General features: G+C 35.9%; 1 protein-coding gene across 1 annotated transcript in view; it reads right to left on the bottom strand.

Moving 5' to 3' along the window:
* The window catches only part of COL4A5 (collagen type IV alpha 5 chain), a 420087-nt gene that overhangs the window by 52585 nt on the left and 347148 nt on the right, over positions 1-20354 (bottom strand). The window contains exon 37 of the mRNA XM_058291987.2: positions 10264-10390. Within this exon, the coding sequence (XP_058147970.1) occupies positions 10264-10390 (127 nt within the window). The remainder of the gene's footprint in view (positions 1-10263; positions 10391-20354) is intronic.

Here is a 20354-nt window from a genome sequence, read left to right as displayed (position 1 = left end):
TTACATTTTTCTGATGGTTAGTGATTTGATTGTCTTTTCATGTACTTATTAGCCATTCGTATTTCTTCTTTTGTGAAATGCATGTTCAAAATTTATCTTATGTTAAAAATTGTATTGTATGCTTCATTATTTAGTTTTAAAAGTTCTTTATATATTGCAATTATCTGCCATTTGTTAGATATATATTTGCAAATATTTTATCCTAATCTGTGGCCTTCCTATTAATAACATGTCTTTTGATGAAGTTTTTAATTTTGATTAAGTCTAACCTATTATATATATATACTTAAAATTATTGACTTATTTGTTTACCCAAAGTAATGAAAATATTTACCTATGCTTTCTTCTGAAAGCTTTATGGTTTCAGATTTTATGTTAGGACTGATACGCATTTCAAAATAACTTTTTACATGATGTGAGTATATAGGTTGAGTTTTTTTTTTCAATGAATACCCAGATGTTTCAGCATCTATTTTTATTTTTTTGTCTTTATTTTTTAAATATTACATTAAAAAATTATGAGGTCCCCTTATACCCCCCACTCCCCTCACCCCAATCCTCTCCCCATAGCAACAATCTCCTCCATCATCATGAGACATTCATTGCATTTGGTGAATACATCTCTGAGCACCGCTGCACCTCATGATCAATGCTCCACATGATAGCCCACACTCTCCCACGTTCCATCCAGTGGGCCATGGGAGGACATACAATGTCCGGTAACTGTCCCTGCAGCACCACCCAGGACAACTCCAAGTCCCAAAAATGCACCCACATCTCATCTATTCCTCCCATGCCCCACACCCAGCAGCCACCATGGCCACTTTCTCCACACCAATGCCACATTTTCTTCGATTGCTAATCACAATAGTTCATGAATAGAATATCAGTAAGTCCACTCTAATCCATACTCTATTCCTCCATCCTGTGGACCTTGGAATGGTTGTGTCCACTCCACATCTACATCAAGAGGGGGCTTAGATTCCACATGGATGCTGGATGTAATTCTCCTGCTTTCGGTTGTAGGCATTCTTGACTCCCTGGTATGGTGGTTGACCTTCTTCAACTCCATGTTAGCTGAGTGGGGTAAGTCCAATAAACCAGAGTGTAGGAGCTGAAGTCTGTTGAGGCTCAGGGCCTGGCTATCACATGGTCAGTCCAGAGATTCAGATCCCCTCGGTATATATTAAACCCCAGCACCAACTACATTTCTGGTAAAAGTAACAGGAGAGGCTTGTGAACAAAGATCACATCTGAGTCCAGCTCCATCACATAGAAACACAAACTCTAATGTGGGGCCAACTGACATGGCACTGAACTCCATCTGCCATGACCATAGAACCTGTGGGTCTCTGTAGCCCTCAGAAGAACCAATACCCGGGTTGTATCTACTTTATCTGTCTCTGGGACTCTGCTGAGGTGTGCATAAGGGCAACCCCTCTGATAACCTCCCAGCTCTTTTTTGGAGACTCCTAACCATATAAACTCATTTGTCCTTCCCATTTCCCCCTTGCTTCAGCTCAAAAATTCAGCAACTATTATTGAAAGGGCTTTCGTTTCCCTATTAGATGTATTTTGCTCCTTTATACAATAATCAAGTTTCTGTACAAATATGAGTCCCTTTCTGTGCTCCTTATTCAGTTCAATTAATCTATTAGTCCTTATGCCAGTATCACATTGTCTTAATTTCTGTAGCTTCATCTTGAAATCAGGTGGACTATGTCCTACAAATATGATTTTTTTCTTTTTCATTACTGCTTTGGATATTCTCAATCTTTTGCATTTACAAATACATTAAAAATAAGTTTGTCAATTGCAATAAAGAAAATCTTTCTAAGTTATGAAGAGAATCACTGTGGATGTCTGGATCAATTTCAGGAGACTTGGCATCTCCATAATTTTGAGCTCCTAATTCATGAACATAGGGTCTCTCTTCATTTTTTAGGAATTTAAAATTTCTCACAGCAGATTTTATAGTTTTCAGTGTACACAACTTGAAAATATTTTTTAAAATTAAATTTACCCTTATACATTTCCACGACCAGCCAGGTTGGAGTAAGCCCACCTCAGCCTCACTTTCCCACTGATTATTCAAATGAAAAACTAGACAGAATACAAAAAGCAACTACTCAAAAATGCTAGAAGTAAACACTAGCAGGTATATTTGGGAGCGGAGTAAAAACTTGAAGAATGAACAGAAGACCACTGCTTTAGTTTTTAGGGCTATGAATCAAAATACCACAAACTTAAGTGGCTTGAAATAACACCAGTTTATTATCTCTAAGTTTCTGTAGGTAATAAGTCCAGGCATAGCTTAGCTGGGATCTCACAATGCTGAAATCAATGTGTTGGGTGGAATGGGGCTTATTTGGAGGCTCTGGGGAAATATGTACTTCCATGTTCACTCAGGTTGTAGGCTGAATTCAGTTCCTTGGGGTTATAGGACTGAAGTCCCTGTTTCCTTGTTGGCTGTCATCCAGGAATGGTTTTCAGGTTCTGGAGGCTTCTTGCTTTTCCTTTCTGTGGGCCTATTCCACCTCAGCAGTGGACACACATTGAATCCCTCTCATGCCTTGAATCTCTCTGACTTTCTATTCTGCCACCAGCTAGATAAAACTTTTTGTTTTAAAGGACTTACATAATTATATATGTCCTACCTGTAAATCTTTGAATTTTAAGATAAAATAATTTGTGGCTTTAATTACGCCTGCAAAATCCCTTCACAGAAGTACCTACATTGGTGTTTGAGGCAATAACAAGGGGCCAGGAATCTTGGTGTAGAATCTTAGAATTCTGCCTACTACAGAGCTCAGTAACAAATGAAAGCAAAATAAAATCTTTTTCAGACAAATGACAGCTGAAAGAACTTGTCACCAACACATGTCACTACAAGAAATGCCAAAGGAAAAATTTCAGGGTGAAAGGAAATGACCACAGAAGGGCTGCACATAAAGTCCATATGCCAACTCAAAGGAATACACCTAAGACTAAGGGCAAAATGGAAAGAGCTCTACTCTAACACAGCTTAATGTTCCATCACTGCAATATCAAAATGATTCTATGGTAATTGAACTGTCTGCTAGAACAAAACTCCACACCCTTCAGTGGAATACAATGGGATATGGAACCTTTATACCATACTATCCACAGCCTTCAATATCTAATAAAAAAAATACCAGACATGTGAAGAAACTTGAAAATGTGATTCTCATCCAGAAGAAAATTATCAGTAGAAATAGACCCATATAAGTCTGAGATGTTGAAATAAGCAGAAAAGAGTTTTAACTATAATAAAAATATCAAAGAATCTGAAGGAAAAATGTTTGTAATGGGTGAAAAGTGGGGAATTTCTGGAGAAATATGGTAACTCTAAATTCAACCAAATGGAAATTAAAGTTTCTATGGAAGGGATTACCAGCACACTGAATACACAAGGAAATAAAAGGATCAGTAAACTTGAAGGTAGGTGAATACATACCATCCAAATTCAAGCACAGAGAAAAAAATGGAAAAAATACAGCAAAAGCAACAGTGACCTATGTAACAATATCAAGTCATTTAATATACATGTATATTGAAGAAACAATAACTGAAATTTTCAAAAGGTATTAAAAAATAGCAAACCACAGATCCAGGAAGATCACTGAATTCCAGCAAAACAAATACAATCACAACTAATCACAACAAAGATAAATTACTGAACACCAAAGAAAAAGAAAAAATCTTATATGGATGTATCTTATATGTATGTAGAGAAAGCCCAGATTACAGATAAAGGAGGAAAACAATAAAAATTACTGCTGCCTTAAAATCAGGAAAAAATAGACGCCAAAAGACATATTTTAAATGCTGAAAAAAATAAATATAAAAACTGGATGTCTTGATCCAGTGAAAATCCACTTTAAAATGAAGGCAAAATAAAGACATTTTCAGATAAGTTAAAGGTGAGAGAACTTGTAAACACCTAAGTCACTTTACAAGATATGATAGTGCAAGTTCTTCAGGCTTTATGGAAATGATAACAAACGATAGTTTGGATCTACAAGAAGTTAGAACCTTGGAAATGGAAAATATGTAGGTAAATATAAAAATTATTTTGCTTCTTAAGTTTTAGAAGTCAATTCACTCTTAGGAGCAACAATAATAAATAAATTTGTAGTATTTATTACATATATAAGTAAAATTTATGAGAACAAATACAAAAAAATAAAATGATACATAAATTATATTGTTATAAGAATTTTACATTATATGTGGAGGGGTATAATAGTCATTTAATGCAGAGTGAAATCCCTGGAACAGTCACTTAAAATTAGCTGAAAGAGTTATAGCTTAAAAGCCAATAGAGGAGATAGAATAGAATACCTAATATACTTGATTAACTCTCAAGAATACAGGAATGGAGAGACAAAGGACAAACAGAAAACAAATAGCAAGATGGGAGACTAAAACCCAAACATAACAATAATTACATTAAATATAAATGGACTAAGCACGTCAAGTATGTGGGAGAGATTGTCAGACTAGAAAAAATAAAATATAAATATGTTTGTTTATAAGAGACATATTTAATTATGCAGAGAGGTTAAAAGTAGAAGTACAGAAAAATATATACCATGTAAATATTAAGCATAAAGAATATAATTTACTTAATTTAACATCAGACAAAACAGACTACAAAGCAGAGTGTTACGAAAAAAAGGTCAGTTCATAATGGTAAAAGGATCAATTCTTTATGAAAATATAATTCTAATGAATTTGTATCAACCTAAAAATAGAGCTTCAAAGTATATCCACCAAAAAAAAAAAAAACACAAAAAACCCACAACACACAGAAAACCCAAAAGAATAAAAGGAAGAAATAGAAACTCAAAATCATATTGGAAATTTTAGCACCTACCTCTCAGTATTGATAGAAAAATTATGCAAAAAATTGTTAAGTACACAGAAGATTTTAATACTACCCAAAACTGATATTTATAGAATAATATACACAACTACAAAATGCAAATAATATTAATTTGTACAAGGAAAATTTACCTAGATAGACCAGGTGTTGGACATTATGTATTCTGACCACAAAGGAATTAAACTAAAATTCAGTAAGAGAAAGATATCTGGTAAGGTCTCACATATTTGTAAATTAAACAACATAAATCTAAATTACCAATGGATAGACACAGAATCAAAAGGGAAATTAAAAATACTTTAAACTGAATGATAAACAAAGAATAATAAAATAAAATGTGTAGGATTCAGCGTAAGCACTCCTTAGATAGAAATTTAAAGTTTCAAATACTTATCTTAGAAAAGACAAAGCTGAAAAGCCAGTGATCTAATTTTCTACCGAAAGAAACTGGAAAAAGAATAGAAGAATGAAATCCACAGAAAGAAGAAGGGGGGAATAATAAAGATACAAGCAGAGCTCAATGAAATAGAAAACAGGCAAACACTACAGAAAATCAAAGACAAAAGTTATTTTCCAAAGGTTAATAAAAATTAATAAACACCTATTAAGATTGATCAAGAAAAAAAAGATAAACCAAAAATTACCTACATCAAAAAATCTAAGGCTGACCACAGATTCTGCAGAAATTAAAAGGACAAAGTGAGAAAATTATCAACTTTAAACCAATTTGACAACAGATTACACTGAATCTGAAATTAAAACTTTTTCCCGAAGAAAACTACAGGCCCGGATACCTGTACTAGTGAATTCTACAAAACATTTAAAGAAAAATAATAATAGTCTTACAGAAACTGTCAACATAGAGAAAGAGGGAAAACCTCCTAATTCATATTATGAAACTAAAAATTCCCTGATACCAAAATGTTGACAGGGGTACTATGAAAACTGCAAGCCAATATCTCTAATGACCATAGATGATAAATTCTTTAAAATATTAGCAAATAAGTTCTGGAAATATTTGAAAATGACAATTCATATTTACCACGTGGTGGGGTTACTCCTAAGAATGTAAGGTTGTTTTTACACTGGAAATCAATCAAGATAATTCACCATAGCAACAGAGTGAAGAAGAAAAATCTTATGATCATTTCAGTAGATTCAGATAACAGATTCTATAAAACTCTACACCTACTTTTGATTTAAAAAAAACTCAATAAATTAGGAATAAAAGGGAATTTCCTTAAATTAATAAAATATATGTATAAAACTCCTGGCATTAACATCATATTTACTGGTGATATTGTACACTTTCCATCTAATGTTAGGAAAATGATAAAGGTGGTGACCATCACCATTTCCATTAAGCATTGTACTGGAACTCCTAACGTGTAATTAGGCAAGAAAAAGAAATAAGTGGCATAAAGAACTAATAGTTACAAGTAAAAATGTTTGAGCCATTAAGTCAGCTTAGAAAACCAAAATAACTATAAACAAACACTTAAAATAAGTAAAATTAATAATTTTCCTCCTATAAATTCAACATTCCAACATGAATTGTCATTTCTAAATACAACCAATAAGCAATTGGAAAATGAACTAAGATAAGCAATACCATTTAAAAATACAATCAGAATATATCATATTCCTAGAAATAAATGTAACAAAAGGTTTTCAGGATTCCTAAAATGAAAAGTACAAAATATTATTAAATTAAATACCTTAAAAATGTATAGGTAAGAAGTTGATAGATAGGAAGATTTAATACTGTTAAAATATAAATTTTCCCCAAACTTATATAGATATTTTTTGTAGCCTTAATCAAAATCCCAGCAGGTATTGTACCCAGCAGAAATTGATAAATATATTCCAAAATGTATGCAAAAAACCTAGAATAGTTAAAAATAAATTAAACTGGAACAAAGTTGTAATATGAACACTACCATATTTCAAAAGAATATACATTACAGTAATTCAGAAAATGCTGTGTGTAGAAGGATGAACAGGAAAATACAGTAATTCAACAGAACACAGGGTTTAGAAATAAACTACTATGTATATCATCATTTGATCCTTTGACAAAGGAGCCACTGCAATTTGTAGGGTAACTCATGTTTTGTTAAAAAAAAAAGCAGTATGATATTAGAGGTTACAAGAGGTTTGGGGGAGACAGAAATTGCTTAATCAAGGTGTACAGAGTTTCTGTTTGGGGTGATGAAAAAGTATTGGAGATAATGGTGATTGCTGCATAACACAAGATATTGTAAATGTAAATAATAACACTTAATTGTACACTTAAAATAGTTAAAATGGCAAATTTTGTGATGTGTGTATTTTATCTCAATAATTATTTTTAAAATATGAACTCAGTTCACCACTATTTGGCTATTTGGAAGTAAGAAAAGTATTTTTATGGGAAAGGTGTTTTAAATAAGTACTTTCTTCAGTGATCCACATGAAAACAAAATAATGTGGAGCAATTGGTTATCTGTATGGGAACAAAATGAACCTCTGACACCTAACTGAAAGCATAAACATATTTTTATTCAAGACAGATCATAAACCTAAATGTGAAAGTTAAAAAATTGGAGGTTCTAGGAAAAAACATAGGAGAATATTTCCACAATCTTGAGTATGCAAGTATTTCTTAAATAGGTACAAAAAGCAACAAACTGACCTGGGTAAGTCCAAAGAACAACAGAGTATGTGTTGCAACTCTGCTGAGGCTCAGGACCCAGCTGACACATGGCCAGTCCAGAGATTCAAGACTCCTGAGTATACACCAAACCAGTGCCAATCACAAGTTCAGTAAAAGTGACAGAAGAGGTATGTGTAGAAACGTCACATCTGACTCTAACTCGGTCACTCCCAGGAGCACAAATTCCAAAGTAGGGCCCACTGACAATGCACTGAACCCCAGAGCCATCTGCCAGAACCGAAAACCTGTGTGCCTCCATAGCCCTTGGGAGCACCAGTACCTGGGGTTGTATCTACTTTGGCTATCTCTGGGATCCTGCTGAGACGTGGGTAACCGTGACCCCTCTGATGAACTGCTGACTCATTTTGAAGTCTCTAAGCAATATACTTACCCAGGTCAGCTAACAGGGTGGTTAGGATGGTCAATCATTACAACAAGGAACTGAAAGTGCCTACGACTGCAAGCAGGAGAATCGCATCCATCAACCATGTAGGATCTAAGCCCCTTCTTGATTTAGAGGTGGAGTGGACATCACAATCACAGGGTCCACAGGATAGAGGAATAAAATATGGATTAGAGTGAACTTACTGGTATTCTACTATAGAACTATTGTGACTCTAGCAATGGAAGAAACTGTTTCATTGATGTGGAGATAGTGGCCAAGGTAGTTGCTGAGGGCAGGGAGAGGGAAGAAGAGATGAGATGTGGAGGCATTTCTGGGATTTGGAGTTGTCCTAAATAATATTGCAGGGCAGATGCTGGACATTATATATCCTGCCATAACCCCCTGAATGTACTGGGGGAGAGTGTAAACTACAATATAAACTATAATCCATGTGGTGCAGCAGTGCTCCAAAATGTATTCACCAAATGCAATGAATGTGCCACAAAGATGAAAGAAATTGTTGATATGGGAGGAGTGGGGTGGGGTGGGGTGTGGGTTATATAGGAACCTCTTACAATTTTTAATGTAACATTATTTGTGATCTATGTATCTTTTAAAAAAAGACAAGTAAAAAAATCGAAATAAAAAAGCAACAAGCATGAAAGAAAATATAATACACTAGACTTTATTAAAATTAACAACTTTTGTTCATCACATGACAACATTAAGAGAGTGAAAAGCAAACCTTGAGACAGGGAGAAAGTATCTGCAATACATGTATCTGAAAAAGGCCTCATATCTAGATTTTATAAAGAATGGGCTAAATCAATAGGAAAAATGGCAAACAGCTGAATAGAAAAATAAGCAAAACACCTTGAACAGGCACTTTAAAAAGAGGTTATCCAAATGGCCAATAAGTATATGAAAAAGTGCTTAATATTGTTATTTGTTTTGAGAATGAAAATTAAAACCTCAACAAGATACCTCTACACACCCTCCAGAGGAGTTAGAATAAAAAAGACTAACAATGTCAAGTGATATTGTTGACAGGGAGCAATTGGAAGTCTCATACACTGCAGATGGAACTGTAATTTATTAAAAAAAAACAAAACTTTGGATAATTGGCACTATATACTAAAGTTAAATATACACCTACCTATGATTCAATAATCTCTCTACTAAGTATTTGTTTAAAAGAAATGAGTGCATCTGTTCACCAAAAGATACATAAAAATTTTCATAGCATCTTTATTCATGATAGTAACAAACTGGAAATAACCCACAAGGCCATCAACTACTGACACATACAACAACATAAATGAATCTTTCAGACGTAATGATGAGTGAAAGAAGCCAAAATAAGGATATATATTGAATGATTCTATTTATATGAAATTCAAGATGAGGCAAATCTAAGTGATGATGATAGCAGTCATAGTCGTGGTTACCTCAGTAGGGAGAGATTACTATGAAGGAGTGTAAGTAAAATTTATGGGGGAAATATTCTATATCTTCATATGTATGGGGGTAGATGGATATCTATATAGGTAATAATTCATTTATTGAATTGTACAGTTTAGTGCACTTTAATGTATGTATCTCATACTTCATTTAAAAGGTTAAGAATAAAATTTAAAAAATTAAAAAATTAAAAAAATAAAAGATTAAGAAAATTATAACCAAAATTTCACTTATCCATGCCACAAACAAAAAAATTAAATACAAGCATGAACAGAGCAGGTACTACAATAAAGGAGCTCATGCTACCTAAGTGACTATAGTGCTAAGTCCCTTTGCTTGAATGACTCAATCCTTGCTGTTTGAATGAACTGTACCATTGTTCTACAAACAGCCACTGTTGTGTGCCTGATTACAACCTCATAAGGGAATCAGCAGCAGGATAGGACTTGGCAGAGTGTATTATCACCTACAAAAGTAATAAAGCATCTTAATTGACTTGTGGCTAGCAGTCAAAAAATTGAAAAATACTCCACCAAACAGCCTCTCTTGTTCACAGGATATTGTCCTGCTGAGTTAGTAATAGTCATTCTCATTTTATGTAGAAAGAAATTTGGCAAAGAAAAGGGAAAGAACTACTTCAAGATCATGTTTCTCGGCAAAATCTGTTCAGAAAATCGAATGCAAGTGTGCCAAATAAGAAGTCACAATGTGGTCCTGGTTAGAGCAGATAAGGAAGGAAAGAAGGCAAACATAAAATAAATTAAAATATTAATAAATCCAAGAAAACTAAGAATTAAAAAAAAGGAATGTTACCTGGGAATCCAGGAAGGCCTGGTTGTCCTTTTGCTCCAGGAGTCCCTGGTAATCCAGGTAAGCCAATATTGCCGACAGAACCTTTAATACCTGGGTTGCCAGGATATCCAGGTAGACCAGGTTCACCCTGAAAACATAAATAAAAAGATGAAGCTGATGTCTTTACTTAATTTAGATGGTTGAACAATGTATCTTTATTTATAGAGTTTTTACTATATGTCAGGCACTCTGCTAAGTGCTTTACATAAATTGTTTCATTTAATCATCACAACAGCCCTGTGAATTAGGTTTTATCATACCCAATTATAAATGAGAAAACTGAAGCTGAAAGAAGTCAACAACCCAAGGTCACTTTTTTTTTTGACTTTTTAAAATTTAATTGCCTTTTTAAAAAAAGATACAGAGATCACAAAAAAATGTTACATTAAAATTATAAGAGGTTCCCATAAATTCCACACCCTACCTCATCCCACTCCTCCCCATCAACAACTTCTTTCATCTTTGTGGCACATTCATTGCATTTGGTGAATACATTTTGGAGCACTGCTGCACCACATGGATTGTAGTTTACATTGTAGTTTACACTCTCCCCAGTACATTCAGGGGGTTATGGCAGGATATATAATGTCCAGCATCTGTCCCTGCAATATCATTTAGGACAACTCCAAGTCCCAGAAATGCTTCCACATCTCATCTCTTCTTCCCTCTCCCTGCCCTCAGCAACTACCTTGGCCACTATCTCCACATCAATGAAACAGTTTCTTCCATTGCTAGAGTCACAATAGTTCTATAGTAGAATACCAGTAAGTCCACTCTAATCCATATTTTATTCCTCTACCCTGTGGACCCTGTGATTGTGATGTCCACTCCACCTCTAAATCGAGAAGGGGCTTAGATCCCACATGGTTGATGGATGTGATTCTCCTATTTGCAGTTGTAGGCACTCTTGGTTCCCTGGAATGTTGGTTGTCAAGGTCACACTCAAGGACAGAGTTTGTATTTGATTCAAGGTCTCTTTTAGAGTCCAGAGTTCATGGTATTTCTTCTAAATGTAGCTGCATTATTCTCATTAATTATTAATAACCCCATAAGAAGAATACTATTATTGTTCCCATATTATAGTGATGCATACAATAAGTGGTGGAATCTGTATTTGGATCCAGACAGTCTAACTTCAGAACCTGTGCTCAGCATCCTTTGTCTTTACAACGCAATTCATTGCTTGCAATAGGCATGTCAACTAATAGCTACAGTTATTTCTATTGCAAAAGATAAATTCCATCTTAACCTGAAGAAGCCTATTAATTCTTCAGTGTATATATCAAATCCCATTTCTACCATCAACCTTGGTGGACAAGAGAGCTTACCCTAAGAGCTCAGGTAGGCTCAAATTGAGGCGAGATAGATAATTCACATATAATAATTATTTGCTCAATGAATATTTGCATTGTTTTCTTCTAATAGAATAGATCTTTAGAAGACTCTACATCCAGTTCCACAATTAAAGCAAATTTTTCCAATAACAGTGAAAAAAATCTTAACTCCAAATCTCTACCACAATGATCAGTGCTCTGCCCATGAAGATTATGTCCTTTTTTACAAAGTGTTAGTGCTCAAAAAATTTACTGAATGCTTCTTTCTTCACCTAGTTCTTACATTCATCTAGGAGAATAAGATCATTTCTTTGTGACTCAAGTGTTCCTTAATTATGGCAATATTTTTTTTCACTTAATGTCATCTTATTTATTCATTTAAAACCAATTGAGTCTTTGGGAATGTTTGTACTTTTTGTGAACTCCTATGAAATAAACATCCAGCCTACTTCTCAGCACAAAATAGTATACAATTAAATTGAGTTGAACCGAGTCTTAGTTATTTATTCAGCAAAGCTTTGAATAAACTATCATGATTCATATTAGGAAACCAATAATTTATAACCAAAAGACAAAAATAAAATTCTAATAGCTAGTGGTAAACCTGAAAGGCAGTAAAAAGTATAGACAAACTCCTGAATATTAAAGATATCGAAGTATGTTAAATTTTACAAATTATCTTTATCTTTAAGTTCTGCCAGCACTTGTTCTGATGCAGTTCCTCTCACCACCCTGTGACCCTATTCCTTCAAATAAGTAGATTTCTTTAAAAAGTAAAAACTTCACTGGTGTTCTGAAAAGAACTAAAATTTGCTACTTTAAGTTTTATCTAATTTTTATTGTTCATGTACTTGCAGAGAAATCAAAGATCTTCAAGATTTTTGCTAGAAGTGGCTTGATATACTTAAAACACAAATATATAAAGCTTTCCAATATCAAGCTTTGATATAAATCTGAAAATGTAGTATATAATTACTAATGAGTCAAAATGTCAATTGTTGGACAACATTATTTTTATAATAAATAGTGACCTTACGTTTATTCCAATAAGGTGCATCATTAGACTTTTAAACAACTTGAGTGAGATAAAATTGACATACTATACAATTCACACAGTTAAAATATACAATTCAGTGTATTTTAGTATATATAGGGTAGTACTACCATCATTACAATCTAATTTCAGAAAATTTTCACCCCCAGTCAAAGAAAAACTGTACACCATTAGCAATCACTCCCCATTCCTTTCTCCCCTAGGCTTTGGCAACCACTAATCTATTTTCTGTCTCTGTAGATTTGCCTATTCTGGATATTTCACATAAATGGAATTATCCAGCCAATGTCCTCATGTGTTTTGTTCATTCACTTAGTATAATTGTTTCTGGGGTTCATACATGTTGTAGCAAGTAGTGGTAGTTTTTTTTATTGCCGAATAATATTCCATTGTATGCATATACCACAATTTATCTATTCATCAATTGATGGTCATTAGGGTTGTTTCTACTTTTTGGTTATTATGAATAATGCTACTATGAACACTCATTTACAAGTTTTCTGCGTGGATATATGCCTTCATTTCTCTTAGGAGTATACCTAGGAGTGGAACTGCTGGGTCACATGGTAAGTCTATGCTTAAAATTGTGGCACTGCCAAACTGTTTTCCACAGCAGCTGTACCATTTTACATCCCCCCACCATGTATAAGAGTTCCAATTTCTCAACAACCTCAACAAAACTTGTTATTGTCTATCTTTTTTTATTGTTGTTATCCTAGAGGCTTCGAAATGGTATCATATTGTGGGTTTTTACTTGCATTTCCCTAAAGACTAATGATTCTGAGCATTTTCTCATGTGCTTATTGTACGTCTGCATATTTTATTTAGAGAAATGTCTATTCAAATCCTAATTTTTAAAAGTGGATTGTTTGCCTTATTATTGTGTTCTTAGTGTTCTTTATATATTCTGGATATAAGTTCCTTATAGGATCATATGATTTGCAATTATTTTCTGTCATTTTGTGGTTGTCTTTTAATTTTCTTGATGGTATTGTTTGCAGTACAAAAATTTTAATTTTAATGTAGAGCAATTTATTTTTTCTTTTGTAATTTCTGCTCTTCATGCCATAGCTAAGAAACAACTGCTGAAGCCAAGATCATGCAGATTATGAAGATTTACTTATTTTGTCATTTTAGCTCTTAAATATGTTAATTCAAAACCTATCTGGTACTCAGGCAGAAACTTAACTAACAAAAAAAGTAGTTTTCTTTGATAAAAGCACCATTTGACTCCCCACCCTGTATAAAAGGTACTTGAAAATCTTGTTTGGGGCTCGGGTTTGAAATAGAAAGCTCCGAGTCTGGCCGGCCATCAATAAATAATTTTTCTTTCTCAAAATCAAAAAAAAAATTAAATAACTGTTCCATTTTGAATTAATTTTTGTATATGGTGTGAGCAGAGGTCCAAATTCCTTTTGCTTAAAGATATCTTTCAGCATCATTTGATGAAAGATACTATTTGTTGTTGAAAATCAATTGACCAAAAATGCACAGGTTCATTTATAAACTCCCAAATCTATTCCATTGCTCTATATATCATTCCTTGAGCCAGTATAACATTGTTATGAGTACTTCAGCTTTGTAGTACATTTTTAAATTCAGAAATTTGAGTCCTCCAATTTGTAATTACTTCAATTGATAGAATCACAATAAGTCTATAGTAGAATAACAGTAAGTCCACTCTACTCCACAGTTCATTCTCCAATCCTGAGGATTCTAGGATGGTGATATCCACTCCACCTCTGATTGAGAGGGGGCTTTCATCCCATACAGCCCATGGATAGGACTCTCTTGCTTGCAGTTGTTGGCACTCTCATTTCCTTGGTATGATGGTTGTCCATCATCACCTCCTTGTTAGTTGTCCTGGGTGAGTCCAAGGAACTGGAGAGTAGGTGTTGCAACTCAGCTGAGGCTCAGGGTCCAGCTGGGCCATGACCTGCCCAAAGATTCCAGTCTCCTGGACATATACCTATAAACTCCAGCACCAACTATAGGTTTAAACAGAAGACCATGAAGATCTTGGAAAACAATGAAGGGAAGCATCTACAGGACCTTGTAATAGGAAATGGCTTCATGAACTTCACACCCAAAGCATGTGCAGCAAAAGAACAAATAGTTAATGGGACTTCCTCAAAATTAAAGCCTTTTGTACCTCAAAGGAGTTTGTCAAGAAAGTGAAAAGAGAGCCTACCCAAAAATATGTGGTAACCATATATCTGATAGGAGACTAATATCCTGCATATAAAAATAACCCCTATGTCTCGAAAATAAAATGACAAACAACCCAATTAAAAAATGGGCAAGAGATTTGAACAGATGCTTCTCCAAAGAGGAAAAACAAATGGCTAAAAAGCACATGAAAAGATGCCCAAAATCACTAGCTATTAGGGAAATATAAATCAAAACTACAATTAGATACCATCTTACTCCCATAAGACTGGTGCCTATCAAAAAAAAAACAACAACAACAACAGAAGAATACAAGTGTTGGAGAGGATGTGGAGGAATGGGAACACTCATCCACTGCTGGTGGGAATGCAAAAGGATCCAACCAATGTGGAGGAGGTTTTGCGGTTTCTCAAAAATCTGTCTATAGATTTGCCATATGACCAGCAATTCCACTGCTTGGTATATATCCAGAAGAACTGAAAACAAGGACTCAAACCGATATATGCACACCAGTGTTCACAGCGGCATTGTTCACTATTTCCAAAAGGTGGAATCAACCCAAATGTCAATCAACAGATGAATGGATAAACAAAATGTGGTATATACATACAATGGAATACTACTCAGCTATAAGAAGGAATGCAGTACAAACATAAGGGATAACATGGATGAATCTTGAGGACCTTATGTTGAGTGAATCAAGCCAAGCATTGAAGGACAAACACTATATGACCTTTCTGATATGAAATAAGCAAACCAAGCTGTCTCTTAGAGACAGAGAATGCATGATAGGCTTACAGGTAATTGGGGGGGAGAGGAAGGTTGTGAGCTGATGCCTAGATTGGGGAAATCTATGACAAAGTAAAGGGAGGCAATTGTACAGGGAAGGGATAAGATGGGGGCATAGTGATACCTTTGTGTGGGGCTTTGCAGGCTTGAGGAAGGCTGAGGATGGGAGCATGAGTCAGACAGACCAAGGAATTGGGGGAAGGGCTGAGGGGAACAGTTGAACATGGGAGATTGTCGGGTATGTGGTTGAAACTACAATGTTGAGAAATTATTTGGAAAATATTATAAGGAAGGATTACCTGTTTAAGATGCTTAAGGGGGGGGGGTATCATCTGGCACAGGGGCAGGCTTCCAGTGAGTGTATGAGTGCTCATTTTGTCATAGTGTATTATATCATTGGGTGGAGACCCATGCAATGAGTGGGAAGGTGTACCCACATCCTGGGGATGCCTGATGTTCTGAAATAGAAGGAATTGTGTCTCTCAAGAGAACTGGTGGCTCCCAGTGGGGGAGGACAGTCTAGTAGGTCAAGCCCTGAGCATTGTTATAAGTATCTGTGTATCTAGTCCTTCAAGCAGTGAAGATTGTCACTGTTGGGAGAGGAATAGAATAGATGGAACCAGGGTAACTGAGGGGCAATGGAAGTGTTCCACAAGATCGTGCAATGATGGATATGGGGCATGGCAAGTTACCCCAAAATCGTATAAAAGTCTATAGGCTAAAATATAAACCATAATGTAAAACATAAGGTAACTAAAATTTTAGAAAATTGTACAGTCTAAAATATAAACCAAAATGGAAACATATTTGATAGCTATATATCAATATCTGCACATCAGCTGCAGCAAATATAACAAGAACATGTAAAAAGATCATTGCAGGGGAAGGGGGAAAGTGGAAAGGGTTTAATGTTAGAGATATGAGAGTCCCCTACATTATATATGTGACTTTACTGTGGTGTAAAACTTTTTTGAAGACAAAATTAAAAATTAGGAAAAAAGAAAGAAAGGATGTAGACACTGCAGACGAAATGAAATTGCTTTTCCACTGTACAAAAAGGGCAACACCTATTGCAGTGATAAAAGGCAAAAGGTCAAAGTTTTATGATATTTTTTATTTTTTAATACCCCAATTTCTTTTTACTTTTAGTTTTTCTAAATTAGTATATATTCTATTTCTAATCTTAAAATCTACCACTATTTGATTTTACTATTAATTGAATTTGGCAATATTTTAGGCTTCATTTTTGAAGAAGATTTGGAACACAAAGGGGTTCAACTATGGCAGGCGAGAAAAACTGGTATGGTGTGTTATTGATGGGGGACACACAGTTGGGAGGGAGTTCTCCAGGGTATATATATATATAGGGTACAAAAAATGTTCAGATATATGTTGGGCATTTTCACAGTAGTTACAGTTACAAATGACAAGTGAGGGAGCGCTGAGTTCCTAGCCAAGGGAGCTCTGTCACATTCCCCAAGAGAACAGCAACAATCCCCCAAGTGCAAGGGTAAATACCAGTGACGAAGGATGCTCCAATGATGAGCTCTTGATACTGATGACTATGCTTATGAGCCTGTCTGGCTGAAATTTGAACTAGGCCTAGAGATGCAGGGTGCCTAAGAGTTACCTTCTGAGTGTCACCAATTTGCTCAAATGTGGCCACTGTCTATGCCAAACTCAGCATATAAATGCAATACCTTCTCCCTACTGTGGGACATTATTCCTGGGGATGAGTCTCCCCAGTGCCAAGGGATTACCACCAATTACTAACTGGTGATGCAACTAGGAAAAGACCTTGAATACAAGGGGGCAATGGTAAAGGGAAATGAGTATCTATGGCTAAGAGTCTTCAAAAAAGAATCAGGAGGTCTTCACAGGTGTTGCGCTTTCTCATGCTTCAGCAGGATAACAGAGATAGCCAAAGTAGATGCAAGCTCAGACACTGGTGTTCCTGAGAGTTACAGAGACACACAGGTTCTATGATCACGGCAACTGGCTCTAGAGTTCATTCCCTTGTCAGTGGGCCTTAATTTGGAATTTGTGTTCCTGAGTGTGATGGAGATGGACTCAGATTTGAACTTTCTACACATGCCTCTTCTGTCATTTTTGCTGAACCTGTGGTTGGCACTGGGGTTGGTGTATACCCAGGAGACTTGACTCTCTGGACTGGCCATGTGCCAGCTGGGTCCTAAGCCTCAGCAGTGTTGTAGCAACTACTCTGTGACTGTTGGACTTGCACAGGTCAGCTAACAGGGAGGTGAAGATGGTCAACCACCTCACCTGGGAACCGAGAGTGCCTACAACTCCAAGCAGGAGAATCGCATCCATCAACCATGTGGGATCTAAGCTCCCTTCTTGATATAGAGGTGGAGTAGACATCACCAACCCAGGGTCCACAGGATGGAGGAATAAAATATGGATTAGAATGGACTCACTGATATTCTACTATAGAACTATTGTGATTAGTAATGGAAGAAACTGTGGCATTGACTTGGAGAAAGTAGCCACAGTAGTTGCTGAAGGCAGGGAGAGGGAAGAAGAGATGAGATGTGGGGGCATTTTCGGGACTTGGAGTTATCCTAAATGATATTGAAGGGACAGATGCTGGACATTATATACCCTGCCATAATCCACTGAATGGACTGAGGGAGAATGTAAACTATAATCCATGTGGTGCAGCAGTGCTCCAAAATGTATTCACCAAATGCAATGAATGTGCCACAATGATGAAAGAGGTTGTTGATGTGGGAGGAATGGGGGTGTGGGGTGTGGAGTATGTGGGAACCTCTTATATTTTTTACCATAACATTTCTTGTGATCTATGTACCTTAAAAAAATTAAAATTCAATTTAAAAAATACTAATAAATAAATAGAAGGGACAGATGAGCCATGTGTAGGGAAGCTATAACTGAGTCCAACTGTGTGGCTTTCAGGAGCACAAACTCCAAAGTAGGACCTACTTGCAAGGCACCAAACTCTGGAGGTATCTGCCCTAACAAAAGGACCTGGGTGTCACCAGAGCTGTTAGGAGACCCACTATTTGAGGTAGTATCGACTTTGCAGTCTATGAGATCCTGCTGAGATGTGCATACGCGTTACCTATGGGATGACCTCCCAACTCACTTTGAAGTCTCAGCCATATAAACTCATTTGTCTTTAACCTTCCTCCCTTTTATTCAAGGTCTTTTCCAGTTGCCTTGCTAATTGGTGCTTGGTAATAATCCCTCAGTGCCAGGGTGACTCATCCCTAGGAGTCATTTCCCACGCTGGGGGGGAAGGTAATGCATTTATAGGCTGAGTTTGGCTTAGAGACAGTCCACATCTGAGCAACAAGGAGGCTCTCAGGAGGCAAACTCTTAGGCACCCCAAAATACTAGGCTAAGTTTCAATTTCAAGAGCAAAGTTTCACAAGCATAGTCATCAATATCAAGGGCTCATCAATGGACTATCCTCCTTCACCATCTTTCCCCTCTGCTTGGGGGACTGTTGCTGCTTGATTAGAGAATGTAGCAGAGCTCTTCAGGATGGGAATTTAGTATTTTCCCCATTATGGTGTGAGTCTAGACCTAATGTGACAATATCCCGTGAGCATTTGTGCACACTTATATGTAAGCCCAGGTGAACTTCCTCCCATGTATCCCCCATCACTGGAACCACACATCAATGATCTTCCCCTGCTCCAGTTGTAACCCTTCTGTGAACCAAAGTTTCTGCAAAAATGAAACCAATAAAATAGCCAAATACTATTAATGGGAAATTCTTCCTCTTCTTGACATATAATCTGAAATATAGAGCAAGCATTTTTTCTATGTCTTAGTATATCCTTTCTGAGTTTGGATCAGCTTCCCACATTTTTTCTTTGCACTTTTATTCTCATGAAATATCTTCAAGAATCCTATTAATGTGATTTTTTTCTGGCTTCACTTCCTCTGGTACAGCATCCTTTTTCAGTCATTTTCCTCATTTATATATGTATCAGAAAATAGGGATGCAGATATAGCTCAATTCATAGAGCATCTGCCTACCATATAGGAGGTCCAGAGTTCAATACCCAGGGCTTCCTAGCCATGTGGTGAGCTGGCCCATGCGCAGTGCCGCCACGTGCAAGGAGTGTCATGCCATGCAGAGGTGTCCACCATGCGCAAGGAGTTCTCCCCTCAAGGAGAGCCACCCCAGGTGAAAAAAACGCAGCCCTCCCAGTAGTGGTTCCACACACACAGAGTGCTGATGCCACAAAAAAAGAGACACAGTTTCCCAGTGCCATCTGTTAATATAAGCAGACACAGAAGAACACGCAGTGAATGGACACAGAGAGCAGACAACAGGGGGGAAGGGGAAAGAAATAAAATAAAACTTAAAAAAAAAAAGAAAATATGTTTTCATTAAGTTCCTTGACTGCATATCTAAAATCTCTCACATGGTGGCAGTATCAATATTCCTATGATCAGCTTTTTCTTCTATAATTCTGTATATGTTAAATTCAAATTTCATTTCCAGTGTTATTACTTTTCATTTCTTTGGTGCACTTTCATTTTTCTTAGCCAATTTCCTATTTTTGTTATTGTTTTTTGTAAAATGTCATGTTGGTTTATCCCTAGGAGACAAGGAGGCAACACAAGTACATGAATTGCTGTCTGAGAACTGAATAAGAGATATGCAGTACTAATCAATGAGAAATTTTGAGAGAACACGATTTTTCATA

This window comes from Dasypus novemcinctus, chromosome X (genome assembly GCF_030445035.2).
Source record: "Dasypus novemcinctus isolate mDasNov1 chromosome X, mDasNov1.1.hap2, whole genome shotgun sequence".
NCBI lineage: Eukaryota > Metazoa > Chordata > Mammalia > Cingulata > Dasypodidae > Dasypus > Dasypus novemcinctus.
The sequence above is the reverse complement of the archived record's forward strand: the minus strand, read 5'-3'. Positions and strand labels throughout refer to the sequence as shown.